General features: G+C 38.1%; 1 protein-coding gene across 1 annotated transcript in view; it reads right to left on the bottom strand.

The window, feature by feature from the left end:
• The window catches only part of SLC7A11 (solute carrier family 7 member 11), a 1,258,598-nt gene that overhangs the window by 143,485 nt on the left and 1,089,633 nt on the right, over positions 1-25,480 (bottom strand). Inside the window, exon 10 of the mRNA XM_044061647.1 lies at positions 6,939-7,088. Coding sequence (XP_043917582.1) covers positions 6,939-7,088 — 150 coding nt within the window. The remainder of the gene's footprint in view (positions 1-6,938; positions 7,089-25,480) is intronic.

Raw genomic sequence — 25,480 nt, 5'->3', positions numbered from 1 at the left:
GCACAACAGAAAGCATCTATGAGTTTTGTGGAAACTTTGATTTCATTTTATGAATGCACAATTATGAAATCAATATCAGAAGTTAAGAACATTTGTGATGCAGTTAAAATTTATGAGGGACAACCTTTTTATGCCTGCGGTTTTCAACAACTTACTAAGGAGCTTATTATCTTGGAGAGAACTCAAAGAAAAAAGATCCATATGTTAAATAGGGATGCGGGTGTCTACAGTAGAGGTAAACCTTTCGGTTATCAAAAAATGTTAAATTTGCATATCAGGATGTTTCACATCTGCCCCCAAAAAGAAACAGATACAAGTCCATTTTGAAAAAGAAAAACAAAACCAGTATAAGTGAGACTTCAGGTGATGAGTCTTCTTCCATCACTAATACTGAAAATGACCAAACACAGGGTCTACCACTCCCAAAGAACATACCATGAATATCCCTTTATGTCTAGCAGATGCAGGGCTAGAAGGAAGCATAGAAAAGGTACCAAATGTAGACCACTTTAGGAGCTATTGATACATGTTAAGTGGTTTCTTTAATGTATATAACATCTCATCAGTCCAATTATCTGATGCTAAAATACAAGTTTTGAATAAAGGTCTTAATTTTGTGCCTGCTTTTTTTTTTCATTTTTGAAGCTATAATGGCTAATGATGTTATTTATTTTTATCATTCCCTTAATTTAAGATTACATTTTGAGGGGATTCTATTTCTCAAGGATCCACTGAGTTCAAATTCCACAAATCCTCTTTTATGCCACCCATGAATAAATATGTATCCAACTTTCAGGACTGTGTTCTTAAAGATCTACATTTTAGGACATGGGAATCCAGGGTTTTGCAGTGCAATTTGTCTTTTGCTGAGCTGCAAGCTTTGGCTAATCTTCAAAACAAGAAGGATCTAGTTATTATATCAGCCGGCAAAGGAGAGGCCATTGATTGTAGTCATGGATTGGTCAGTATACCTTGCCGAAGCAAATAGACACTTACTGGATGGCATGTTCTGTACGAAAATGCCTTTAGATCCCACTGCATAGTTCAAAAATGGAATTGATATTTATTTTAAGTTAGCTTTGGAGGAAGGCATTAGTACTAAAGCATGTGCTTTTCATCTAAGAGTGTCCGACCCACAACACCAGTATTTATACTTATTACCCAAAATTCATAAAGGTCTACAAAAACCTCCAGGTAAGCCTATAGTGTCAGGCAGGGGATCTCTTACAGAACCACTATCAGCCTATTTAACATGCTATTTAAAACCTGTGTTAAAGGTGGTTAGATCCAGACGACAAGACACCACTGAATTTTCGAAAATTATCTCAGATATACAGTTGGAACTCAACTGGATTATGTGCACGTGGGATGTCACAGCACTTTACACAAATATACCTCACTGATATATTGTTTGATGGGCCACATTTTGACCAAAAATGTTCTGCATTTCAATGGAGAATGTTATTAGCAAGTTAAAGGTACTGCCATGGGAGCATCTTTTGCTGGCTTGCTTATGGCCTATCTTGAGGAACAATTGATATATGACCTTAGTCACAACATATTTTTAACAGAAATGGGTATTTGGTGTAGATATTTCTACGACTGTTGGGGATGATTGGTGGGCTGACATCATGTATTTAATGGAGTTTGTGGATTATTTGCATGGTAATAAGTAAGATGTTCATTTTACATTGCATTACCATGTTAGTGAGATCCCTTTCTTGGATGTGACAGTATATAGAAATCCAGATAATACTTTGGGCTCCAAACATCCAGAATACAATACTCTGCTACATGCTTCTAGTTTCCATCCACATCATATCATCTGTAACATTACAAAATCCCAGTTTTTACATATGAGGCAGATCTGTTACTCTGATGATTCTTTTGAACATCAATAGAAAGATCTTATTAAGAGGTTTGTCACCAGGGGCTACCAACATGAGAATGTTATTTCAGCCAGTGAATGGGCATCCAGACAACAAATGGATACATTATTAGACTAGATGGATAAGGACTGTAATGCCAATTCTAACATAACGTTTGCTACCACCTATGGATGAAATATTAATATCCTTAGGGATATTATTGAGAAACATTGGTATATTTTACATGCTGGCAACAGGTTATCTGAAATATTGACATCCAAGTGTTTGTTTTTTTATCGTAAGAGTTAAACAATGGGTTCTTTTTTCAGTCATTATAAGCATAGGGGGAATTTGCAAGGCACTAGTTATCAGACCATGTTGTCTGGAAATAAAGCCATGGGGTGTTGCCCTTGTGGTCATTGTTCTTTATGTAAGCTAGTAGTATAATCCCAGCAGTTTACTAGCAAGAATACCTCTGTGGTATATGATATAAAAATGTATGCAACTGTAGCTCTGATTGGTTGATTTATCTAGCCACTTGCACCTGTTCTGCTGTTTTTTTATTGGCCAAACTTTCCATACCCTTAGAATCTGTATATCAGAACATATGAGTGATGTAAGAATCAAAAGGCTATCCAATGCCTTATATAAACATTGTATGAAGCACTCTACAGCACAGCTTAGATTTGTAATTATTGATAAGATTGAGGGAGATAGGGAAAAAAATGGGCTGTCATGCTTTGCTTAATCAGAAAGAAAAAAGATGGATAATTAAATTAGGGGGTTTATTTTCCCCAGTTTGAATGAACACTTGTAATTATCCAATCCAATATGGTGGTTTCTTTATGTATACACACACACACACACACACACACACATATATATATATATATATATATATATATATATATATATATATATATATATATATATCTATACTGCTACGTGTTTGTATGTTTTTTGTTTTCACTGAGGAAGGCAAGTTTTTTGCCAAAACCATTCTGAATTTTGTGGGTTTGTGCTTGTCATGAACCTTTGGATTGTGTCATCGCAATAAATGTTTTTTATTTCCACGATTGGAGTGCTGGCCATGATTTTCTGTTTCAAGTATTAAATGGAAATGTGCACTGTATGCTGGCACATGCACTTTGGTTCTGAAAGAGGAGAATCTCATTCTGTTGACATGAGATCTTCCAACATGCACTCCTGCATCAGTGTAAAGTGTAGATTATGATGTGCCTATAAGATCCATGGGGTCAAAAAAAGTCAATGTATCCCTGGTTGGAATGGCAGTTGATAAACAGGTTCAGTGAGGGAGTTGGTTTACCTGTCTTTACATTCTATTCGCCCCACTATGGAAAAATCATGGACATTATGGCATCAACACGCGCACACACACACACACAAACACACACACACACACACATATACGTATATGTACATTACAATTGTTCAAAATACAATGCTCGCAATGAATTTGGGGTAATAAAATACAGTATCTCAATTTTACATAAATGGAGAACCTACTGATAAATAAAACATTTCAAGGGCATGGATTGATTATTACTGTTCACATGGACATAGTTATTGCAATTTAAATGTCTATAACTGTAAATCATATTAATAATGTTTTTTATGCTACATAATTAAGTGCATATTTTTAAAAAAGTAATTGAGTAACCCATCCTCATTTCTACACAGCCTTATTCTCTGTCAGTAGTTGCTGAACAAGAACTCTAGATCTTCCCATACCTTAGGGGATGACTATGTCTAAATTCGGATCTGCTAATACCACAAGGTTCACAGAACATAGACAGCTGAGGATCAAATGCTTAAAATGCTGCTGCCTGACATAGTAGCATTTTACAGATTTGATCCACAGATAGCTGAATTGTGCAAATGGTAATTAACCATTTCACTGGGTACAATTTTCGTGACGTGAATACAGAAAGAATGTGATTAATATACCTGAAGCACTGCTGAAATAATTCAGAAAAAGAACACCAGTATCTATCTAGTACCTTATAAACTAAATTTGCACAATGGCAGATAAAGCATGCTGAAGGTTAAAGATGTTTAGTGTACACAGTGAAGATAAAACAAAGGCTATAGCTGTATACTGTGTACCCACAAATGATTTGGTCCAGCAAGATCCACATTTATAGGGACATGATAAAATGAAGGGTTTATGAGTATGGATTAAAACAGTTTTGTTATGGCAACTAAGGATATAAGGGAAGAGACACAACTAAAGATAGTACAAAACTGAGAAACTGGAAGTTCTTGCCTATGGATATGCACATTAAGATACAAACAGTACAATGTGTTTAGTCCCTTTAATTTGATACACAGGTCAGGCATATATTTATCAACAAGGGGAAAAGTTGTGGATAGTAATTAATAAACAGTTGAAGGATTTTATACGGGAGGGGAAGAGGGCAAAAATCAAGTGGGATAAGTTAGTACTCCTAATAGAACAAGGAGCGTTGAGATTAACTGATTTGAAGGGATATTTCAGAGCTGCACAGTTAAGGCTCTCATACATAACACAAGCTGAAAGCTACAATTCAAGGTGGAAAGTGACGATGATGAAGCAGGGTGGTAATTCAAGAAACAAGGAAAGAATAGGATTATGGACACAGATCCTTAAGAAAAATAACAACAGTCATGCAGACTATTATATTAATAAAGTAGCAGAAAGTATACTTAAAAACTAAGCCAGCACACAACTGGAGAAAGGAGAGTCTGCTGATATGGATGACTGCAATTAGGGTTACAGAGAACAGATATGATGGGGCTGGTATCTACTAGAGGAAGCTGACAAAGGAAACAAGGTATTGGGAACAAATAATTAGAGAAGCAAAGGTAATAGAATGGCAAGAGATCAAGAAGACATTTGGATTGCAGGCTAGTGATTGCCTCCCCTATCAGGGAATGATATTAGAGTACAGACAAAGAGATGGGAATAGGGGAATCCTAAATGAAAGACCTGCTCTGGAAGAGTTTCTAGATGAATCTAGAACAGAAGCTGCTGTTAAGAAAAGGATAATTAGTAGGGCAAATAAAATATCGCAGATAACAACAGGAATCAAACAGAAGAGATCAGAAAAGTTTGGGAAAAGGGATTAGATATGCAATTCAGAAAAAAAGAATGGTAGGATATATATCTGGCTCCCATATATGCAACAAAGTCTAGAAGGTTTAGAATTTTTATCTTGCATTTTACCCCAAACAAACCCCAAAGAAGTTTTCCTTAGGCAGCTCGCAAATGATGGAGGTATGATGGGGAAGAAAGGGATAACTGAGAACATATGTTTTGGAAGTGTAATCGGGTGGCAGACTTTAAACAGTTCTTACAGAGCACTCTGTCAGGAATACTGGGTGAGTAAATGAATGCAACTAAGGAAATTATTTTTTGAGCTGGGATGCAGGATCTGAATTGGCTTGTTAAGTTTAATTCTGGTGATCATTAAAAGAAAAATGATTACTTTTATATAAAATAAAGGTGTTTAAAAAACAAATATATTACCACATTAATGAATATCTGTTTTCATAAAACTAACATTACTAAAAGAATTTTGTTTTCAAAATAAAGTCTGATAATAGCAGTACCTTAACAAGAGATCAACTTTTTAAAGTGCATTCCGTAGACTTTAGAATTAGAGTGTGGCTATTGGTAAGTACAGTATTTCTCTTTTAACCAGAATTCTTTTCTTTACATCAGGACCTGACATGAGAAGTGATGTCTGGAATCATTTATAGAATATGAGAGAGACATCATCATACGACCCTAATAACCTAGAATTAGCTACACCAGTTAACAAGCCTTGGTGACATAAAAATCATGCATAGCCCTAATACATACATGGTTATTGTCACCTTGAATACTGCTGCTACTGTCATGTAAAATTCTTTCCTACGACAAAGGTTTTGTGGTAGAAATCACTATTCATCACAAAGATCAGCTAGGTTTTCTGTTGTCGGTGACCTTCTGCAGGTATTACTTTTTCACAGACTGATGTCATTGTCTTCCTTGTCTCCTTGAAAGTGTTTTGTCAGTACCTGACAACCTTACAAGACATGCATCTGTAGCATTTGTCCCCAGGTCTCCACTGAAAATTGGCTCATTCCAAGTCGGTCTTTCCCGGTAAATAAATGTAAAATAAATAAATAATAAATACCGACATCACATCGTGCCCATCTTGTGTTCTTGTCAAGAAGTTTTACCCCTGGTAAATGTGGCCCATTGGTGTAATTACAGTGTGTATGTGCATGTGTGTGTGTGTGTGTGTGTGTGTGTGTGTGTGTGTGTCTGTGTGTGTGTGTGTGTGTGTGTGTGTATGTGTGAGAGAGAGAGAGAGACACTAGGGTGAGGCACAGCCCAAATTGCATGTCATATTAATTTTTCTATGTGCAATGTCTGAAGGATGCCCAAACAACAAAACATCTGATGAAATGCTGATCTACAGATAGCTTGTGTATTTCACTATACAAAACAACATATCTATGTCCCATTTAATCAGTATTGACAAAAATTAGCTGTCATTTGATGCATTCCTCCTTAAATGCAGATACAAATTATTTTGTGTTTTTGAAAATTCACGTGTCATTTATTGCATCTTGTGTTGCATTCTTTGATGAAGGCATATTGTGTATGATACAAATTATACATGAAAGTCATTTGTATACACAAGTTGTGATTTTCACAGAAACAATGGCTTACAGCTGCAGCAAAGTTTTATCAATTCAGTTCATGATCTTTATGAAGTACCCTATGTTCCAGTGCTTAGGCTTAGGGTTAAGAAATCTAGCACTGGTTTAGTATGTATAGAGTGCCTGTCATCACCAAAACAGACCATAAACAAAAAATAAGGACAGCTGCAGAAAATTATGATTTGATGAATATGTTAAATATTATCATTATTAAAGTATCTTTTGTTAAATTCCATAGTATAATATTTCCAAAATGGCATTCAATGAATGAAGTGTTACAGATCATTAATAAAACCAAGAAAGCCATTAAATCCACAGCTGTAGATACTGCATGTGACTTCTAAAACTTTGACTTACCTTGAATGGACGTGGCATTTCAGGACGTTTGTATCTGAGGTATATCAGGCCAGCAACTGATAGTCCAATAAATAGCCACCGTACAAAACTTAAGAAGTTTAGGAGACTATACAAGTCACTAGAAAACAGCATAATTATTACCAGCGGGTACTGTAAGAAAAAGAAAAAATAAATAAATGTGGCACAGATTGCAAAATTAAACTGCAATCAATATAATGCTTCACTTTGTGATAAATGATGTGTTGTTGTACTGACTCAAATTTTTGTGGTCCAGTGGAAATCAATGCTGCAACAGAGAAACTTGCAAGGGATCAATGCAGTAATGTTTCTACTGCTACAAGCCAGATGCATTAAATGTCATTTCACATAAAGAAATTAGATTGACATAACACTGTTTACAGCTGATGACCGCTATGTAAAGAATTAGTTACATTTTAATGCCACTCCCATTTCTCTTCATAAAATGTGCTATCTTAACTAAAAATAAATAAATAAATAAATCAAATGATATTGCTCGATAAAGCTCTGCTTGCTTCAGAAATGCACATTAAATAATAGCATTTCTATCAAAGAACATAGAAAAAAAGTGATGTCAGAGTTACTTTCTGCATGTTTTCAAAGATAATTTCAGATAAAGTTAAGGTTTTAATTTACAAAATAATTTATGAATTATTTGCAAAGAAAGAATGAAAACAGGTTTTAATTTTGGGGTCTTTTCATTCAGTTGACTGTGCAGCTAGATTTAAAAGGTTACCACAAGGTATAAGCCTTGTGTACATCTTGTGTGAACCATTTATGCTTCAGAGGAAGCCCTAAAATGGTGCAATACCATGCTGGGCTGTCATGGCCACCTACTGTAAATGCTAATAAGGCATTCTGGAGGAGTTGTTTATGCTAATTAGCTGTGTGGTCTTCCATGGGAAATGCCTACAAAAAGTAATTTACAAAGCTAGGGGATTCAGAGAATCTTTCAGCTGAGTAAGTTACCTTGTCCACCTGGGATAATGAAGGCAGTCAAAGGCTTGTGTACACCAAATGCTTCCAAAGGGTGAGATCACATTAGAGGTAAGTACGAGGGAGTTTTGCAGACAGGTAGTGGTGGAGGATTTGTGCATGCATGTATATGTATGGCTGCATGTGTGAGTGTATGCAAAAGAATGAGTGACCTCAGGTGCCTGTGTGTGTGTGTGTGTGTGTGTGTGTGTGTGTGTGTGTGTGTGTGTGTGTGTGTGTGTGTGTGTGTAGGTGCGATTAGTAGGAACTATTGCAGGGAAACACTAAACATCAGGGACAGATGTTTATATTGTGCCTTAAAGGCATTTAAAACATTACAGAATAATGTTATTCAGCACAAAAGTTGTAGGGTTGGAGTCCATTCAACATCAAGGATATTTCAATATTGTGCCTTAATGGCACTTGAAATAGAAGAGAACAATGTTCTGCAGCAGTAAAGATGTGGGATGGGGGTTACTATAGCAATAACCCACGCCTGGGTGTGGGTAATGTTGGATTTACCCATGGTTGGCGTGGTTTGGTCCCGAGGGCGAAGCCCGAGGGACCAAACAAAGCCAATCGTGGGTAAATACAGCATTACCCACACCCAGAAGTGGGTTATTGCTATTATACCATGACATTATTTAAGAAAAGAAACTATTACTTTTCTTAAATAATGACATAGTATAATGCCTGTTTACTGCCCTTCCGCAGATGTCTGGCATCCGCGGCAGTTCTGATGTACTGCGCGCCTGCGCAGTACATCAGAGTTGGGCAAAAGCAACGGAGAAAGCAAGATCTCCGTTGCTTTTTTACTGTTTGGCTATGTTAAATGGGTTTAACATAGCGAGACAGTTTTAAAATAAGCAACGGAGATGTCCGTTGCTTATTTTAAAACTGTCTCGCTATGTTAAACCCATGTAACATAGCGAAACAGTAAAAAAATGTATTTATTTATTTATTTATTGCAGTTGGTTTACCAGGATAGTCCATTGGGCCATTAAAGAACCCGTTTTCAATGGAGTCCTGGGGAGAAAAGCTCCAAAAAAGAAAATCAATTTACAAAAACATTGACAGTAAATATATAGGTACATACTATAAGAGAACATAAGCAAAAACATAAGCAAAAACATAAATGTACTTAACATTTGTCAGTGACAATCTTGGTACATGCAACGAAGGAATAAAAGCAAAACATAAAAGCATTTTAATGAATGAGCATAGTAGATGAATAGAGTAGAATGTTAGTACAGGGAAAGGTAGAGTTGGTTATGTGGGGTGGGTACAAGAGCATTCCCATTGAGATTCTAGGTGTAAGAAAAGTGATTTCTTGAAGGTGGAGTGGTTAGAGGTAGTGCGGATGTTTGGAGGTAGGGAATTCCAGAGGCGAGCAAGACTGAAGGAAAGGAGGTTTTTGCCTGGGGGATGATTTGGTTTGTGGACCTCTAGAAGATTTTGATTATTAGACCTTAGAACTCTATTTGGATGGTGCATTTTAAAGGCAGAGGAGAGGGAGGGACAGTTGGAGGGGTTTAGAATAAGCTTGTGGGCTAGAGTTAGTTGAGTATAAGCAAGATAGTTGGGAAGTTCTAACCATTTTAGTTTATGGAGGGAGAGACAGTGGTGAGTGGAAGACTTATGGGTGGTAGCGAATCTAGCTATTTTGTTATAGCAAGAGGTGAGCTGTTTTTTTAAGGAGCACTGAATATTAGTAAGAATCGTGCTTTCTCCGTTGCTTTTTTTTTAAAACCTGTCTCGCTATGTTAAATGGGTTTAGCATAGCGAGACAGCTTTAAAATAAGCAACGGAGATCTCCGTTGCTTATTTTAAAGCTGTCTCGCTATGTTAAACCCATTTAACATAGCGAGACAGTGTTTTAAAAGTAGAGTTATACTAATGGAAAAAAGTCTGGGCGACCGGACCTTTTTCCATTAGTATAATTCGATTTACAATGTGCACGCTGGCCAATCAGCGTGCACGTTTTGGGGGGGTCATGGTATAATAACCATTAGGAATAAGTCTTCATATCATCTCTTAAAGGCTCATAAAAGATAACAGAACAATGTTCTGCATCAGGAATAATGCAATGCAGGGACAACACTAAACACCAGGAATAATTCATTATATTGTGCCTTAAAGTCACTTAAAAAATTACAGAGCAATGTTTTACAGTATGAAAAAGATGTTGGGGGAGCACTAAACACAAAGGACAGTCTACAAAGCATGCCCTAAAGACATGTAAGAAGATTAAATCCCTGTAGCTTTGGCACTCACACCTAGTGTGGTAGTCCTCCATACCACCAAAGATACTTCTAACGTATTACTTTGTCTTTGGAATATCTTTCTCTCACTTCTCTTTCAGCTGTTCCCATTAGGGGTCACCACAGTGGATCATCTGTTTCCATTTCTTCCTGTCCTCTGCATCTTGCTCTGTCACACCAACCACCTGCATGTCCTCTCTCACCACATCCATAAACCTTATCTTAGGCCTTCCTCTTTTTCTCCAACCTGGCAGGTCTATCCTTAGCATCCTTTTCCCAATATACCCAGCATCCCTCCTCAGCACATGTCCAAATCAATGCAGTCTTGCCTCTTTGGCTTTGTCTCCAAACCGTCCAACCTGAGCTGACCCTCTAATATACTGATTCCTAATCCTGTCCATTCTCGTTACACCCAGTGCAAATCTCAACAACTTTAACTCTGCCACATCCAGCTCTGAGTCCTACCTTTTTGTCAATGCCACCGTCTCCAACCCGTATAACATAGCTGGTCTCACTACCCTCTTGTAGACCTTCCCTTACACTCTTACTGGTACCTGTCTGTCACAAATCACTCCTGACACTCTTCTTACACCCTACCTGTACTCTCTTCTTCACCTCTCTTCCACACTCACCAATACTCTTAACTGTTGATCCCAAGTACTTAAACTCATCCACCTTTGCCAACTCTACTCCCTGCATCCTCACCATTCCTCTATCCTCCCTCTCTTTCACACACACATATTCTGTCTTAGTCCTACTGACCTTCATTCCTCTCCTCTCAAAAGCATATCTCCACCTCTCCAGGGCCTCCTCAACCAGGTCCCTACTCTCACTACAGATCACAATGTCATCTGCAAACATCATAGTCCATGGGGCCTCCTGTCTGATCTCGCCTGTCAACCTGTCCATCATCACTGCAAACAAGAAAGGGTTCAGAGCTGATCCCTTATGTAATCCCACCTCCACCTTAAACGCATCTGTCACTCCCACAGCAGACCTCACCACTGTCACACTACCCTTGTACATATCCTGTACCACTATTACATACTCCTCTGTCACTCCTGACTTCCTCATACAATACTGCAACTTCTCTTTAGACACCCTGTCATATGCTTTCTCTAAGTCCATAAAGACAAAATGCAACTCCTTCTGACCTTCTCTATATTTCTCCAACAACATTCCCAGAGCAAACATTGCATCTGTAGTGCTCTTTCCCGGCATGAAACCATACTGCTGATCACTAATCATCAACTCCCTTCCTAACATAGCTTCCACTACTCTTTACCATAACTTCAAGCTGTGACTGATCAGTTTTATCCCTCTGTAGTTACTACAGCTCTGCACATCACCCTTATTCTTAGAGATAGGTAACAAAACACTTTTTCTCCACTCCTCAGGCATCCTCTGAGTTTCCAAGATTTCGTTAAACAATCCAGTTAAAAACTCCACTGCCATTTCTCCTAAGCACCTCCATGCTTCCACTGGTATATCATCTGGGCCAACAGCCTTTCCATTCTTCTCTCCTCACTTGTAAGTATGTTACTTCCTCCTTGCTAATCTGTTTCACTTCCTGATTCACTATCCCCGCATCATCCAACCTTCTCTCTCTATTCTCTTCACTCATCAGCCCCTCAAAGTACTCTTTCTATCTGCTCAACACACTCTCCTCACTTGTGAGTACATTTCCCTCACTGTACTTTACCACCCTCACCTGCTGCACATCTTTCCCAGCTTGGTCCCTCTGTGTAGCCAGTCGGTACAGGTCCTTTTCTCCCTCTTTAGTGTCCAACCTTTCATACAACTCCATATGCTTTATCCTTAGTCTTCGCCACCTCTCTCTTTGCCATACACCTCATCTCCTTATACTTTTGTCTACTTTCTTCATCTCTCTGACAATCCCAATTCTTCTTCACCAGCCTCTTCCTCGGTATATTTCCTTTACTTTATGTTTTTGGAATATAAATTAAAATAAATAAGAAAAATGAGGGGAATGGGGGTTTTGATACCAGTTTCTTTCCAATATCAAACAGATTCTCAAGAAGGGACCTTAGCCTTCTACACTAACTGTACTGTTAGTGTGAGAAGGTAGTTTTTCCTCTATAAGAGATATGAAACCCTAAAGTCAATGACTGCAACACTCTGTGAGTTAGGGGCAGGGCATGTGTAAGTTGCAACAGCAGAAGTATTATGTAAACTCGGGGGCAGTTGCGATAGACGGGGTTGTGGCCATGTGTAGGGAGGCAGATTACAGCAGCAGCAGATGATGGGATAATATGCTAGAATTTTATAGAAACACCATGCATGAGAATCAAAAGGTGTTTATTATATGCCACTCTCCTCAACAAAAAACAAAGTCCAATCAAAAGTCCTATTCTTGTCTTTGTACTCTGAGAAAATGTGATTCATGAAAACAATCTTAACATTTTTATAATGATAAAAAAATTATCTAAAAGGATAACATTGCATCAAGAATATTTAACAAGAATTAGTCATTGTGATCAGCTGTATAATTGCAAGATGACCTGCAGATGAAGAACTAAAGCACCAGAAAACAGTACATTGCACAACTAAGTCCATTTGGAAAGTTCTTCACAGTTTCGGAACCTGCATAGCCATTTACAGTGGAGTAGAGGCAATTAAAGGAATGATCGACAAAAGTGAAAATCCAAGAATAGTATCACAATAGATTGGTCAAGAACAGTGGGTGAGAGAGATAGGTGATAGCATGTGGAAGAATGGTTTGTCTCATGGGACTTTTGGGGTGGCAGAGGATGTGGGGGATTCAAACAACAAAAGCTAGGAACTGAATTTAATCAAATCCCCATTTGGTTGACATCACTTTAGCCAATAACATTTGGTTGAGTGCACAGATAGCTGACAGGTGTGCAAGATCACACAGTCCTTGGCCTTGGGAAATATGCCCTTCTCCGAAACTGTGTGATCTCAAAGTTAATAGCTGCAATCAGCAGGGGGGTGCAAAGCTGTAAGGGGGCTTGCCCCTCTGCAAAAAATTATGTTTAAGGCTATTTTCTAGAGTTTGTTTTTCATGAGCATGAGCTGAGATTGTTTGCTCTGCGCATACATAATATCTTGTCAACTCTTACAAAGTTGATCTATTCTTTTCAGCCTTGTGAATGTTGATATTTATATCTTTCTTTCTTTTTCAGTAGATCCATATTTATATATGTGCGTGCGTATGTGCATGTGTGTGTGTGTGTGTGTGTGTGTGTGTGTGCGTGTGTGTGTGTGTGTGTGTGTGTGTGTGTGTGTGTGTGTGTGTGTGTGTGTGTGTGTGTGTGTGTGTGTGTGTGTGTGTGTGTGTGTGTGTGTGTGTGTGTGTGTGTGTGTGTGTGTGTGTGTGTGTGTGTGTGTGCATGCATGTATAAATATGTGTGTGTGTGTGTGTGTGTGTGTGTGTGTGTGTGTGTGTGTGTGTGTGTGTGTGTGTGTGTGTGTGTGTGTGTGTGTGTGTGTGTGTGTGTGTGTATATTTATATACATATATACATAGAGAGAGAGAGAGAGAGAGATTGAGAGAGTAGCTAGACAATAATTAGAGTATTGTATGTGACTGAAAAGGAAACTTAATGGGGCAGTGGGCAATAAGGGCCTGGAAAAGAGACTAAAGAAGATAGAAAAAAACATTAACAAAATTTGACAATGTAGTGCAGTCAACTGGTATAGCACAGAATGGGAAGGATGGATGACGCAGAAGACACAGCCATAAGTGACAGGAGAAGGAGATGGAAGCCACAAAGAAAGGACAGCTGTTAACAACAGTGACAAGTGAAGAAAAAGAGACATAGCCAAAAGTGACCATAAAATTGTCAACACCATGAGAAGTGTAAGTGAAGAAGGCACAGTGGGGTATTCAGCTAGATGAGAGCGACAAAGGGTGGACGAGTCTGAATAAAGACAGCATGAAGGTTATGAAAAGGATCAGATATTTTATCAACCTAACAGCACTCCTATACTTTCTAATCTCATAATCCCCTATAAAAATCTAAACTCCCTACGCTCTTCAAGCAAACTTTTAGCTAGCATAAATAAGACTAACAACACAGCTGGTGATTCCCTGTTTTCTAACACAGTGGGAAAAAACTGGAACCTACTCCCCAATGAACTAACCTCACTTTCTTCTTTGCCTCTCTTTAAAAAAAACCTCAAAAGACACCTTAAAACAACCTGGTTATGCCCCTGCAGTAACCCTGACTAACCTTCTGGCTTTTGCTAATATTATTTCCACCTCCTACTATGTATTCCCAACTCTAATGCATACTTCTGATGCAGAACAGGAACTGGTGAACACAATAGAACACACTGGTGAAATCTATCCTGTTGATTATCACAAAACATTCTTATTTTCAGTTTTTTATCATACTCTTTGTTGCTTTTATATCGTGTAAATAATTTAACACTCACATTTGTCACTTTTATATTAGTGTAAATACCTTCTTTCATCTCCATTTTGTATTCACTGTTTTTTGTATTTTTTATTGAACTACTTTCATTTACTATGTATCAACTATAATTTGTATCTTTTGCATTGTATTTCAAATTTCTAATTAAATTTTTACTACTGGAGCTTTTCTCCCCGGGCCTCTACTGAAAATGGAAATATATCCAGTTAGACTAGCCTGGTTAACAAATGTAAAATAAAATAAATAAAAATAAATAAGTATCACAGTGCATGCAGTACCAGCAGAGATAGCTAATAGGACAAAGGTAATGAAACCAGAGGGAGATGTTTCAGATAAGAGGGGTAGAAACATGGATTAGACAGTGAAGCAAAGAAATGCTCATAAGGGCTGAAAGAAGAGCATTTTGCAGATTGATGACTCAGCCTCAAAAAGAATCCATAGTCTTGGCATGGAAGATGGGGAGCCAGACTACAGTCAAGTCCAAGGCTGGAATCAGACTTAACAAGACTTACAAGGAAGTAATAAAGGTGTTCATTTCCTGGAGAAGGATGAATTAATATTGTAGTACATATAAAGTTTCAGAGGAGAAAGCTGAAGTAGCAGCAAGCCTGGCCAAGGACTTTGGAAAGGGAGAGATAGAGCAAGAGTGAGAGAAAGAGAGAGAAAAGAGACAGACAGAGAGAGTAAGAGAGTGAGATAGAGAGAGGGAAAGAGAGTGTGAGAGAGATAGAGTGAGGGAGAGAGACAGAGAGAGTGAGAGAGAGAGAGAGAGAGAGAGAGAGAGAGAGAGAGAGAGAGGGAGAGAGAGACAGAGAGAGAGAGAGAGAGTGAGAGAGGGAGAGAGAGAGAGAGAGAGAGAGAGAGAGAGAGAGAGAGAGAGAGAGAGAGAGAGAGAGAGACAGACAGAGAGGGTAAGAGAGTGAGATAGAGAGGGAAAGAGAGTGTGAGAGAGATAGAGTGAGGGAGAGAGACAGAGAGAGAGAGAGAGAGAGAGAGAGAGAGAGAGAGAGAGTGTGAGAGAGACAGAGAGAGGGAGAGAGACAGAGAGAGTGAGAGAGAGAGAGAGAGAGAGAGTGAGAGAGACAGAGAGAGGGAGAGAGACAGAGAGAGTGAGAGAGACAGAGAGAGGGAGAGAGACAGAGAGAGTGAGAGAGACAGAGAGAGGGAGAGAGACAGAGAGAGTGAGAGAGATGGAGAGAGTGAGACAGACAGAGAGAGGGAGAGAGAAAGAATGAGATAGAGAGAGAGTGAGAGAGAGAGTAACAGAGAGTGTAAGACAGAGAGAGTGATACAGAGAGAGAGTATGAGAGAGAGAGAGTGACAGAGAGAGATAGGGATATCAAAATATGGGGACTAGCGGTTGCATTCTCAGAACTGTTTCCTACATCAGCAATCAGTATTCAAAGGAAAGTGAGAATTAGGGAGCATTATGACTGCCTGTAGCAGTGCTCAATGGTGGAGAGCGTATGACTGGTATGAGGATTTGACAAGACATAGCAAAGAGAACAATTCTATACCAGGTTCAGCCTCCATCTTATCCCAGAAGGGATATGAATGTTCTGCGCTCATCTGTAAAGGAACAGCTCAATGAATGTTATTTTAAAAAGTTGAAGTGGTATTACAGATGTTGGAGGGGAGGTAAATAAAAGGAGTATAAGGAAAGAAAAAAGAGCAAAATATAACACAGGAACTTTAGTTACCAGGGTAATTTTACTGAAGTATGCCAGGATAACATTCCTATGTAGTACAAGGAGTCTGTGTAAGATGATGGAGGAGCTGCATTTAGATAGTTGAGGCAAAGATGGACTCGGCTACTACCATAGAAATACAGGCTAGTTGCAAGAACAATGATGCATAAAGGTGCCAGGGTGTAAGTTATTCAAGGATGGCATAAAATGAGCATATGGAGGAGATGCAGTCCTGCATACACAGCACCACATGTGAGATCACAAAGGAGGACCATCCTGTGAAGGGGCAAGGGAATGGACATGGTCAGTGTATAGGGTAAGAAACCAGGAAGTTAAGTACCTGAGGGGCTATACTACTATAACACATAGTATACCAGCTCTTAAAATGTCAAGGGAGAAGGATGACAGGCTGTAAGAGACAGGACAAAGGAATAGGACAGGAGGAAGGAGCTCATTATACATAAGAAAGCAGAATAAGGCCATGTTAAGTTTAATTGTCATGCTGCCAAAAAAACAGTTACTATAAAATGGAAATCAAAGTCCAGACCAACTGTATTTGAAGTCATGAATATTATAACAGACATAAAATAATTGGAAGTGGGATTGTTAGACAAGGGTAAGAGCAAATAACTTAGAAAAAGTGGAAATTGTGGGAACAATACATGCAGAATAATGTTTTGGAGGAGGAATGAGGTTTAGGGGATGTAGGAATTGATCAGTTTATGTAATGTTGGACTGATGATTATACAAAAAAGTATACATTATGTATAATATTTGTAACTGGAAATATGTTAATATGGTTTGTTTTCTTTTATATAAATGTATGTATGCCTATGTCTGAAGTGATAATTCAATAAAGGTGCTAAAAGATTAAAAAAAAGATGTTTTTGGACATGATTGAAGTTGTGGACCATAAGACAATGTGTCAAATGTTGTGGGATTGTATTATAAAGGACAGAATTTAGGATGAGGTCTTAGCCAAGGTTTTGGGATGTCCATATGAATAAGCCTTTAACAATTAGTGGTCATTTCACTTAGTGGTTTAGAATGTAGAAGTATAATGTAAGAACTCAAAGACAGAAATGATTGCTTGTCGCTTTAAGGGTGGGTTAGGATGAACCTGGGGATAGGGTCAAAAATGAGCTAGACGCTAGCCACCCACTGCAAGTGTAAAGAAACTATCAGCATTTGATGCTGTAGTCAGAAACATAGAGTAGAATGAAACCTTAAGACCTGGTTTATTCATGTTTGATTTGCAGCATGGGCACCGGAGGGGTCAGGTGAAGGAGGGATGAGCTTGAGCATTCTATGTTAGCTTTGGATCATGGGGTAAAAGAGGCAGCATGGTCATGTGATCAATACCTACAGGTGGTAAAGCGACCTCTTGTAGAAGACGTCAAGGCAAGTTTGTACTGTTAAAAGGCATATGTTTCTGAGTTGTGTTAATGTGACTGAGAACATACTTCTCAACTTATTTTTTCAAGATTTGAGGACCAAGCCAAAAACAATGAGGAGGAGATAAATGCCAAAATCAAGGCTATTTCTTTTGCATATTACTCTAATTCACTTAGACATTTAATAGAACAACACGCTTTGACGCAACAATATGAAGTATGAAACTCAAATAAATGGCATTATTGTCTGTAATCTTCAGCAAATTATCAGAGAGAAATGTACAAGGGATAAAAGAAAAATGCAAGGCAAAATCAGGTAGAGTTGAGAGGTATGACTGGGAGCATGCACGGCATTCAATGGCAGATTAGCCATTGCAAGTCTGATGTGTCTACAGGTAGGGATGGGTGGGAGGGGGTGAATACTTCCTCTTTACTGGTAAATGGTCTTATCCCTAACTAGCTGACTCTGATTTCAAGATAAAAGACTGTTCTTGCCAAAAAAGTAATTACTAGAAAATGGAAATCAAAATCTAAACCAATTATACTAGATGTTGTGAATATAGTAACAGAGATAAAACATCTGGAATTGAGATCCTTAGAAAAGGGTAGCAGCAAAGTACACAGGAAGAAAGGGGACTTGTGAAGGAATGAGGGTTAATAGGTGGCAGGACTTAAATGTTCTATATAATGTGTGATTGAAAAAGACTGCGGAGATTAAAAGTGATGCATCATTTTTTTGCAACTGGCCCCTGAACAAGAATGAATGGGCTCAAAGTCTCTTGCACAGTTACAGGGCACACGACCTTCACATCTGGAAAAAACAAATGATCCATATGGGCACAGGTGATGCAGCTATAGGGAAGGTGACATGGAAGAAAAAAGTAAAATAATTTAAGGAGGAGACAAAATGACTTCACATGAAAGATAGGCAAAAGGTAAGGCATACAAATGGTGGAAGATAGGGGTACGGAGATGGAAGAAGCACAGTATAAAAAGGCTGTTAAAGGCACAGCAACAGAGGCGAGGACTGGAAGGGTATGGTCCAAAAGGGAACTGACAGAAACAGCAGAAAAGTCAGGGGTTGGGGAAAAGGCTTCTTTGGGTATGTGGAAGAAAGAAGGAAGAAGACCGATTTTCCAGTTCAGCAAAGGTGGGAGAGACATCTCAGAGGATTTGAAAAAAGAACTTCTAACTGAATATATTATTTCAGTTTTTACCAAGCAAAGCAATGGAATGTTGTCATGCTGACCAAAATGTAGGACAGAGTTAGGAGAATAATGAACAGACCCCAATGCATTCCTCTTCCATCCCTTCTTCTACTGCTACCCCTCTGCATCATCAATGGACTAGGCAGCAAATGACATGCAGTTCTCGAACAGACATGTTTTATTTCCATCTGCATCATTATGGATCCTTGGTCAACTTTCATGTTATGTCATTGAAACAGTGGGAGAGAGTTGTCATCTTATCACATCCTTGTCATAAGACCTATGTTATCTCTGACTACTTTATGTTACTGCCATTTTCCATTCCCATAGTACCTGGAAGAGTAGGTATCCTTATTAACATGCTCCAATGTATCTTCCCTGGATGGAGATCTGTCCCTAAGCAACTTAATGCAAAGACCACCCTGACCACCTCAGTACCTGATTCTGTTCACAAATATAAGCAAAGCTACATCATGATCAAGTAGGTCCCTATCAGGATAATAGACTAGCCTGCCCAGCCTTTCCAGAATCCCATTACTTGTCTGTCTCTCCCTAATTATCATAAGCACTATTCAAACTCATCAGCATGTGCAGTGTTTTATGCTTTACTTTTACAATGATTACAGAGATTTCTATTTAATTATAACTTTAATGTCAATTTTTGCAGAAAACAGCACTGACAGCTATTTTCTAAATAAAACAAAGATATATTTAAAACAGACATCATGAGAAACAATACACTTCTCTTCCCTTGAAACTGACAACCCATTAAACTACAAGACACATACTGGAACATACTCAAATAGCATATAGTAAACCATTAATTAGCATCTGTGCAATGGGTATTGGAATCAAAAAATCAAATACGTGATGCAGTTGTTAACATCCTGGGGCAGTCCACTGGACACAAGTGTTCTTTTCAGGAGCAACCCAGGAGTACTAACTGGTGAAGTAACTTAGAAGAGACAGAAGCAAATGAAGACTGAGTGAATCAAACTATATACAACAGGAAACAGATGTTTAACATCTCATACCCTTACCCATCTGCCCTAAGTGCTAGGTAAAGTACTGTAGCCCAAACACAGCACACTTCACACATGCGTGCTTGCAGAAAAAGCAAGCTAAATTAAAATGTATTCATAATTAAAATATTAACATTGACTTAGTGTTGTCAAATTAATTCAGAGCTAAATAATGAGGACACTACAGACATTCAACAGAGCAAGGAACCCATGGATCATATCCAACTAACATGGCTCATATGATGATATTCCTGTTTGGAATAATCAATCTCTTCCTTTAAATCATAAGTACCCTGGTTCATAGGTAGTTACTAAGCTCGAAGCCCAGGGAACCAATGAGGAGCCCAGCACAAATTTTGCAGTTGCGTTGCAGTGACTTCTTCAAGAACAGTGCATAAATATGAGATGAAATCTAAGATTTTCTGTAAAACTGGAGACAGAGATTACTTTAAATCACTTAAAAAGTTAACAGAGCAATAGAGTTTGCTTCATCTTGTATATTCTAAAATACAAAACAATGAAATGCTCTGACTGACAATCATCCATCCTCAACCTCTTTTCCTATTTTTGCACATGGGGTCAGGGTGTGAACTTCAGCCAATCATCTCAAGCTATGGTTTACACTGCCAGGTTGCTGGCCCTGCCACAGTAGTTCATTCATTCTACTAGCTCTCACCTACAGCCAATTTAGAGTGTCCAATCTACCTATTGCATGTCTGTGGAATGTGAGAGGAAAGCAGAGCACCCAGAGAGGACCTACATGACCACAGGAAGGGCATGCAGACTCTGCACAGAAGGCATCCAACCAAGAACTGAACCAGAGAATCTCTTGCTGTGAGGCAACAACACTAACCACTGCACCACCATGGCCACTTTGATTGACATTGACAAAATGTAATCCTCAGTGATTACAAAAAAAAAAAAGTTAAAGGAGGCCTGGCAGTTGGTATGTTAGATTAAGGATCTTGCTTCATATAGTTAGAGTTCAGGGTTTGATCATGAGCAAATCAGTTAACTAAACAGTGTCCTCCAACTGGGGTATTTTTTCTGCAAACACACACACACACACACATACATACACACACACACACACACACACACACACACACACACACACACACACACACACACACACACACACACACACACACACACACACACACACACACACACACACACACACACACACACACACACACACACTTTGTTCCACTTACAGATTCATCCAACAAAGAAGCTCTCCTCCACCAGACTATCACAGTCACAGAAACATTCATGCATTTGCTTACACACACACACACACACACACACACACACACACACACACACACACACACACACACACACACACACACACACACAAACATACATATGCACACGCACAGACAAACAGAAATGTACATAAGCACAGACATACTGGTATTCCCAAAAGCCATTCATGCACACTCAAGGACCCACTCACAAATTGTCCCAGTGCTCCCATTAACTCACCAGCACATATATGCATATAGTGTTGCAATAAAAGCACCTCTTTCTTTCATCAGTTGTCTATGGAGGGTGAGGCAGCTCTGATTCCCCTGCACAGACTTCAAGCATTGTAAGGCATAGATGTGTGCCACAAAAATGCACTGCAAGCTTAATGCATTTAGATCATTGTTAAAGTGCACAATGACAATGGTGGACAGCAACAGTAGGCATGAACCAGAATAGTCTTTTGAATTATGCAAGGCTCATCTTCCATACATGCAAATGATTATTACTGCCCATTTTATTAATGTATCATTTTTTTTGACTAGGCAAGTCTAAGCACATAGGCACTTTTTTTTTTGTAAAAGGGCACACATCTCTCTGCTCTTCACTAAAGTATAAATGTTTCACTCACATTTACATATATCTGCTTTATTTGTGAATGTGTACACCTGTGTAATTTAGGTGGGATTAAAAATTAAACTATTTCAGACCTAAAGTATTTTATAACATATATGTTATTGCTTATTTATTTCAATCATTGATTCATTGAATTATTTTATTACACAGACACATAGATAAATAATAAATGCTAAAATGTAAGCAATAATTTGAACACAAATAAACACAAAAGGAATAAACTAGCAAAATAAATGTCATGGCATAGTTACAAAACACCATGTTTGAATTTAGGTTATACCTGTGTTTATTCATATCTGATTTTAGAAATAAATGATAGATACTCAGGCTTCATCCTTGTGAGCAGATAATACCAGGCATGAGTAAATCTGAATCAAACATGCTCATTCTAAAGGGATTGTGGTAAAACAACTGGCATGTGGTTTCACTAATTTGTTCTACTGACAAATTCATCATAATTTGTGTTAAGTAATTCACACTCATGTGTTTCAGCTGTGATTACCAAACTGGCATATACTAGTCACCAGATTTTACTTCCTACATTGTGTACAACACATTTCAGTGGGAGATGAACTTGCTCTTTGTATAATATCAGTTTAATATACCTGTCACAGGTGTATAACATCAGTTTAATATACCTGTCTCAGGTGTATATCAGTTTAATATACCTGTCTCAGGTGTATAACATCAGTTTATTATACCTGTCTCAGGTATATGATATCAGTTTAATATACCTGTCTCAGGTGTATAACATGAGTTTAATATACCTGTCTCAGGTGTACGATATCAGTTTAATATACCTGTCTCAGGTGTATAACATCAGTTTAATATACCTGTCTCAGGTGTACGATATCAGTTTAATATACCTGTCTCGGATGTATGATATCAGTTTAATATACCTGTCTCAGCTTTTACACTGCACTTCCTGCTCCTGAGCTGGCTGCATCTCAGCTTCTCCTTGTTATTCCAAAGGGGTTTGGTAAGGGTCCCACCCCCAGGGCTGTCATGGGCCTTTCACTTAGGTGTTATTCATCTCTGGTGTTTCTGTGCCACCCTTACAAAGGTTTTCACTAAGTGCGCTCAGCTCTGACCTCCTCTCTGCTGTCAAGGTGAATTGAAATCCAAAGGAATCCTCATTTACTATGATTGTAACATCTTCCATGCTCCAATTAAAATCAGAGACTGTGAGACTGAAAGAAGGGAACACAACACAATGTGAAATGAATAACTAGGAATGAATGGTAATCTAGTTATATCTGCATTCACTTTGAATGTACATTAAACAGAAAACCTGTGTGTTAATAGGAAGTAATATCCAACACTGAAATATGTGTCTCTGTGGGTATGAGAATGATAAATAAGTGTTCACTTGCACAAGAAATAACAAAGATAACATATCCAAATAATATATTTATTAATGTCATCATACATAAGGCCAAAACAAATGGTAAGGTACAGAATGGCAAGATAAACATTTTTATACAAAGCTATAAATACACCACCATTTGGATGTGTGGAGAAAACCGCTATATTTTCCCTTACTGAAGATAATCACAAGAAAGATAACATTAACATGAGCTAACCATGTTTTTATATTCATCATTACTGCATTCCTTTGAACTTTCTTGTTCTGCATTCCACATGCCTATATTTTAAGTTCCTCTTCTAAGAGAATCAGGCATACATTTCCACTGCAGAGAAATATTATAAATTAAAATGAGATGTGATTCATCTACAGTTTGGTTGCAAAGTGAAATTAAAGCCTGCAACCGACAGTCATGTTAAAGAGAAAAACAAATGACAGAATTAAGCTCATCTGTGCTTATATCTAAATTTGTGCTAAACTGCAGCAAAACAAAGGCCAGTTGAAAAATAATTTTGAGGCTGAGGAGAAAGTGAAAGGGAAGAAAGAAATATAAAGTTAACTTTACACTTTGTGCCTGATAAGCAGATCTCTGACATTGATTGTATGAAGCTATAAATGAACAAGATTGCCTTGCATTCTAGCTCTTTTGCTGCACCTTGATTATATAAAGCCTGACTTCCAAAAAAGAAGCAAAGCTCTTCAATAACTTCTACCCAATTAAATTCACTGCTGGCAATAAGCATTTTATAATGGGTGTCAGCATTTTACTGATTTGTATTCACATTGCTAATATCTCCCATTCTTAACACTGTGCTGCACAGACCGATCTAATGATTTTCATAAGACAAACACACACACACTCACAAGCACAAATATAGGCACTTTATATATATATATATCATGTATTTATGTGTCGGTCTAGGTTGTCGACACCTTTGTAATCGAACACAGGTGACTAAACAGATAGTTAACAGGTGTGCAAGATCATACAATTCTCAGGGCTGGGGATTATTTCCTTTCCCCAGTATTGTGCAGTCTTTGCGTTAGGATATATAATAAGCGGGAGATGTGGGGGAAAGGCCTCCAGGCTCCATGTGGGTGGTATGCATGGATCTTGCCCCCTGCAAAAAAACATTTTTTTTGTTTTTATTTTTATGCTAAGAATTGCATGTACCAAGGATCTTTTTCAGCACATGTGGTAGCATGTTGACATTCTGTTTGTTGACTTCTTGCAGTCAGTGTTTAGGTGGCTGACATATGGGCTACTCCAAATGTATATATTCTTATTAATTAAGTGAACCATCAACAACAAACTTGTTGAAGAAAAACAACACATTATCATAACCATAGATTTTAATATGTCTTAGTCTATAAAATAAAAGCTTCCATAATGCAGGTGTTTATTAGGGACTTTATTCAAGACACCATCTTTCTTATATATACTGAATTCCACAACTGCACAACCAAAGAGGCAAGAACAGTCCCAATAAAGGGAACCACTGCCATCAGACAGGTAGGAATTACACTGGTAGGGATTCTATTTACAAGGCAAGACCTTCGTTTATCCACAGTTATACTGCCTCCACCATGGAGAAACTGCACATATACTACAGTATACGACAACAAAATTGGTAAGTACAGTATGCGGTTACTATTTATTATGATACAAAGTAGAACACCATAACAGTCAATAACCCTGTCCATTAGACAACTTTAAGGAGTCCATACAGTGCATGCAAATTCACTTAATTGTTCAACTGATATTAATGTATTTTAAATTATCGTTGGGCTCACTGCCAGGCAGCATTTGTTTGTAGAAAACTGCAAAACCGAGATAAGCTGGAAGTTTCCTTTTTTCTCTACTACTGAACAATCTTAGAATTAGCATCTACTGATGTGTGGAGTGTGGGTAGTGCACCTGCACCTTGCCTCCTTCTCTCAAAACCTAACTGCCACTTCTTAATGTCAACACTAATGTTCAAAATGTACTATGCATTAATGCCAGGTGTTAGCCGTACTGTTTCTACTGTCAAAAATATGTATGTAAAGTTAATCTCTTTACCTCTCTTAATCCTGATATTTGTCAGTTTGCTAGTATATTAGTAATTCAACTAATTGTTTAAAATGTGTTACCGTTTCTGTACTCGCTCTTGTAATGTACTCATTCCATATGCTAACTTTACTGTAGATATACTATTATAATGTTATAATGTACTCATTTCGTACATATTCTCTCTTTGTATATGTTTCTTGTTATTTATGGAGCTTTTCTCCCCTGGCCTTCATTGAAAATGGACTCATAA

Source organism: Protopterus annectens, chromosome 2.part0 (assembly GCF_019279795.1).
Source record: "Protopterus annectens isolate FY-2018-M chromosome 2.part0, PAN1.0, whole genome shotgun sequence".
Taxonomy (NCBI): Eukaryota; Metazoa; Chordata; order Ceratodontiformes; family Protopteridae; genus Protopterus; species Protopterus annectens.
The sequence above is the reverse complement of the archived record's forward strand: the minus strand, read 5'-3'. Positions and strand labels throughout refer to the sequence as shown.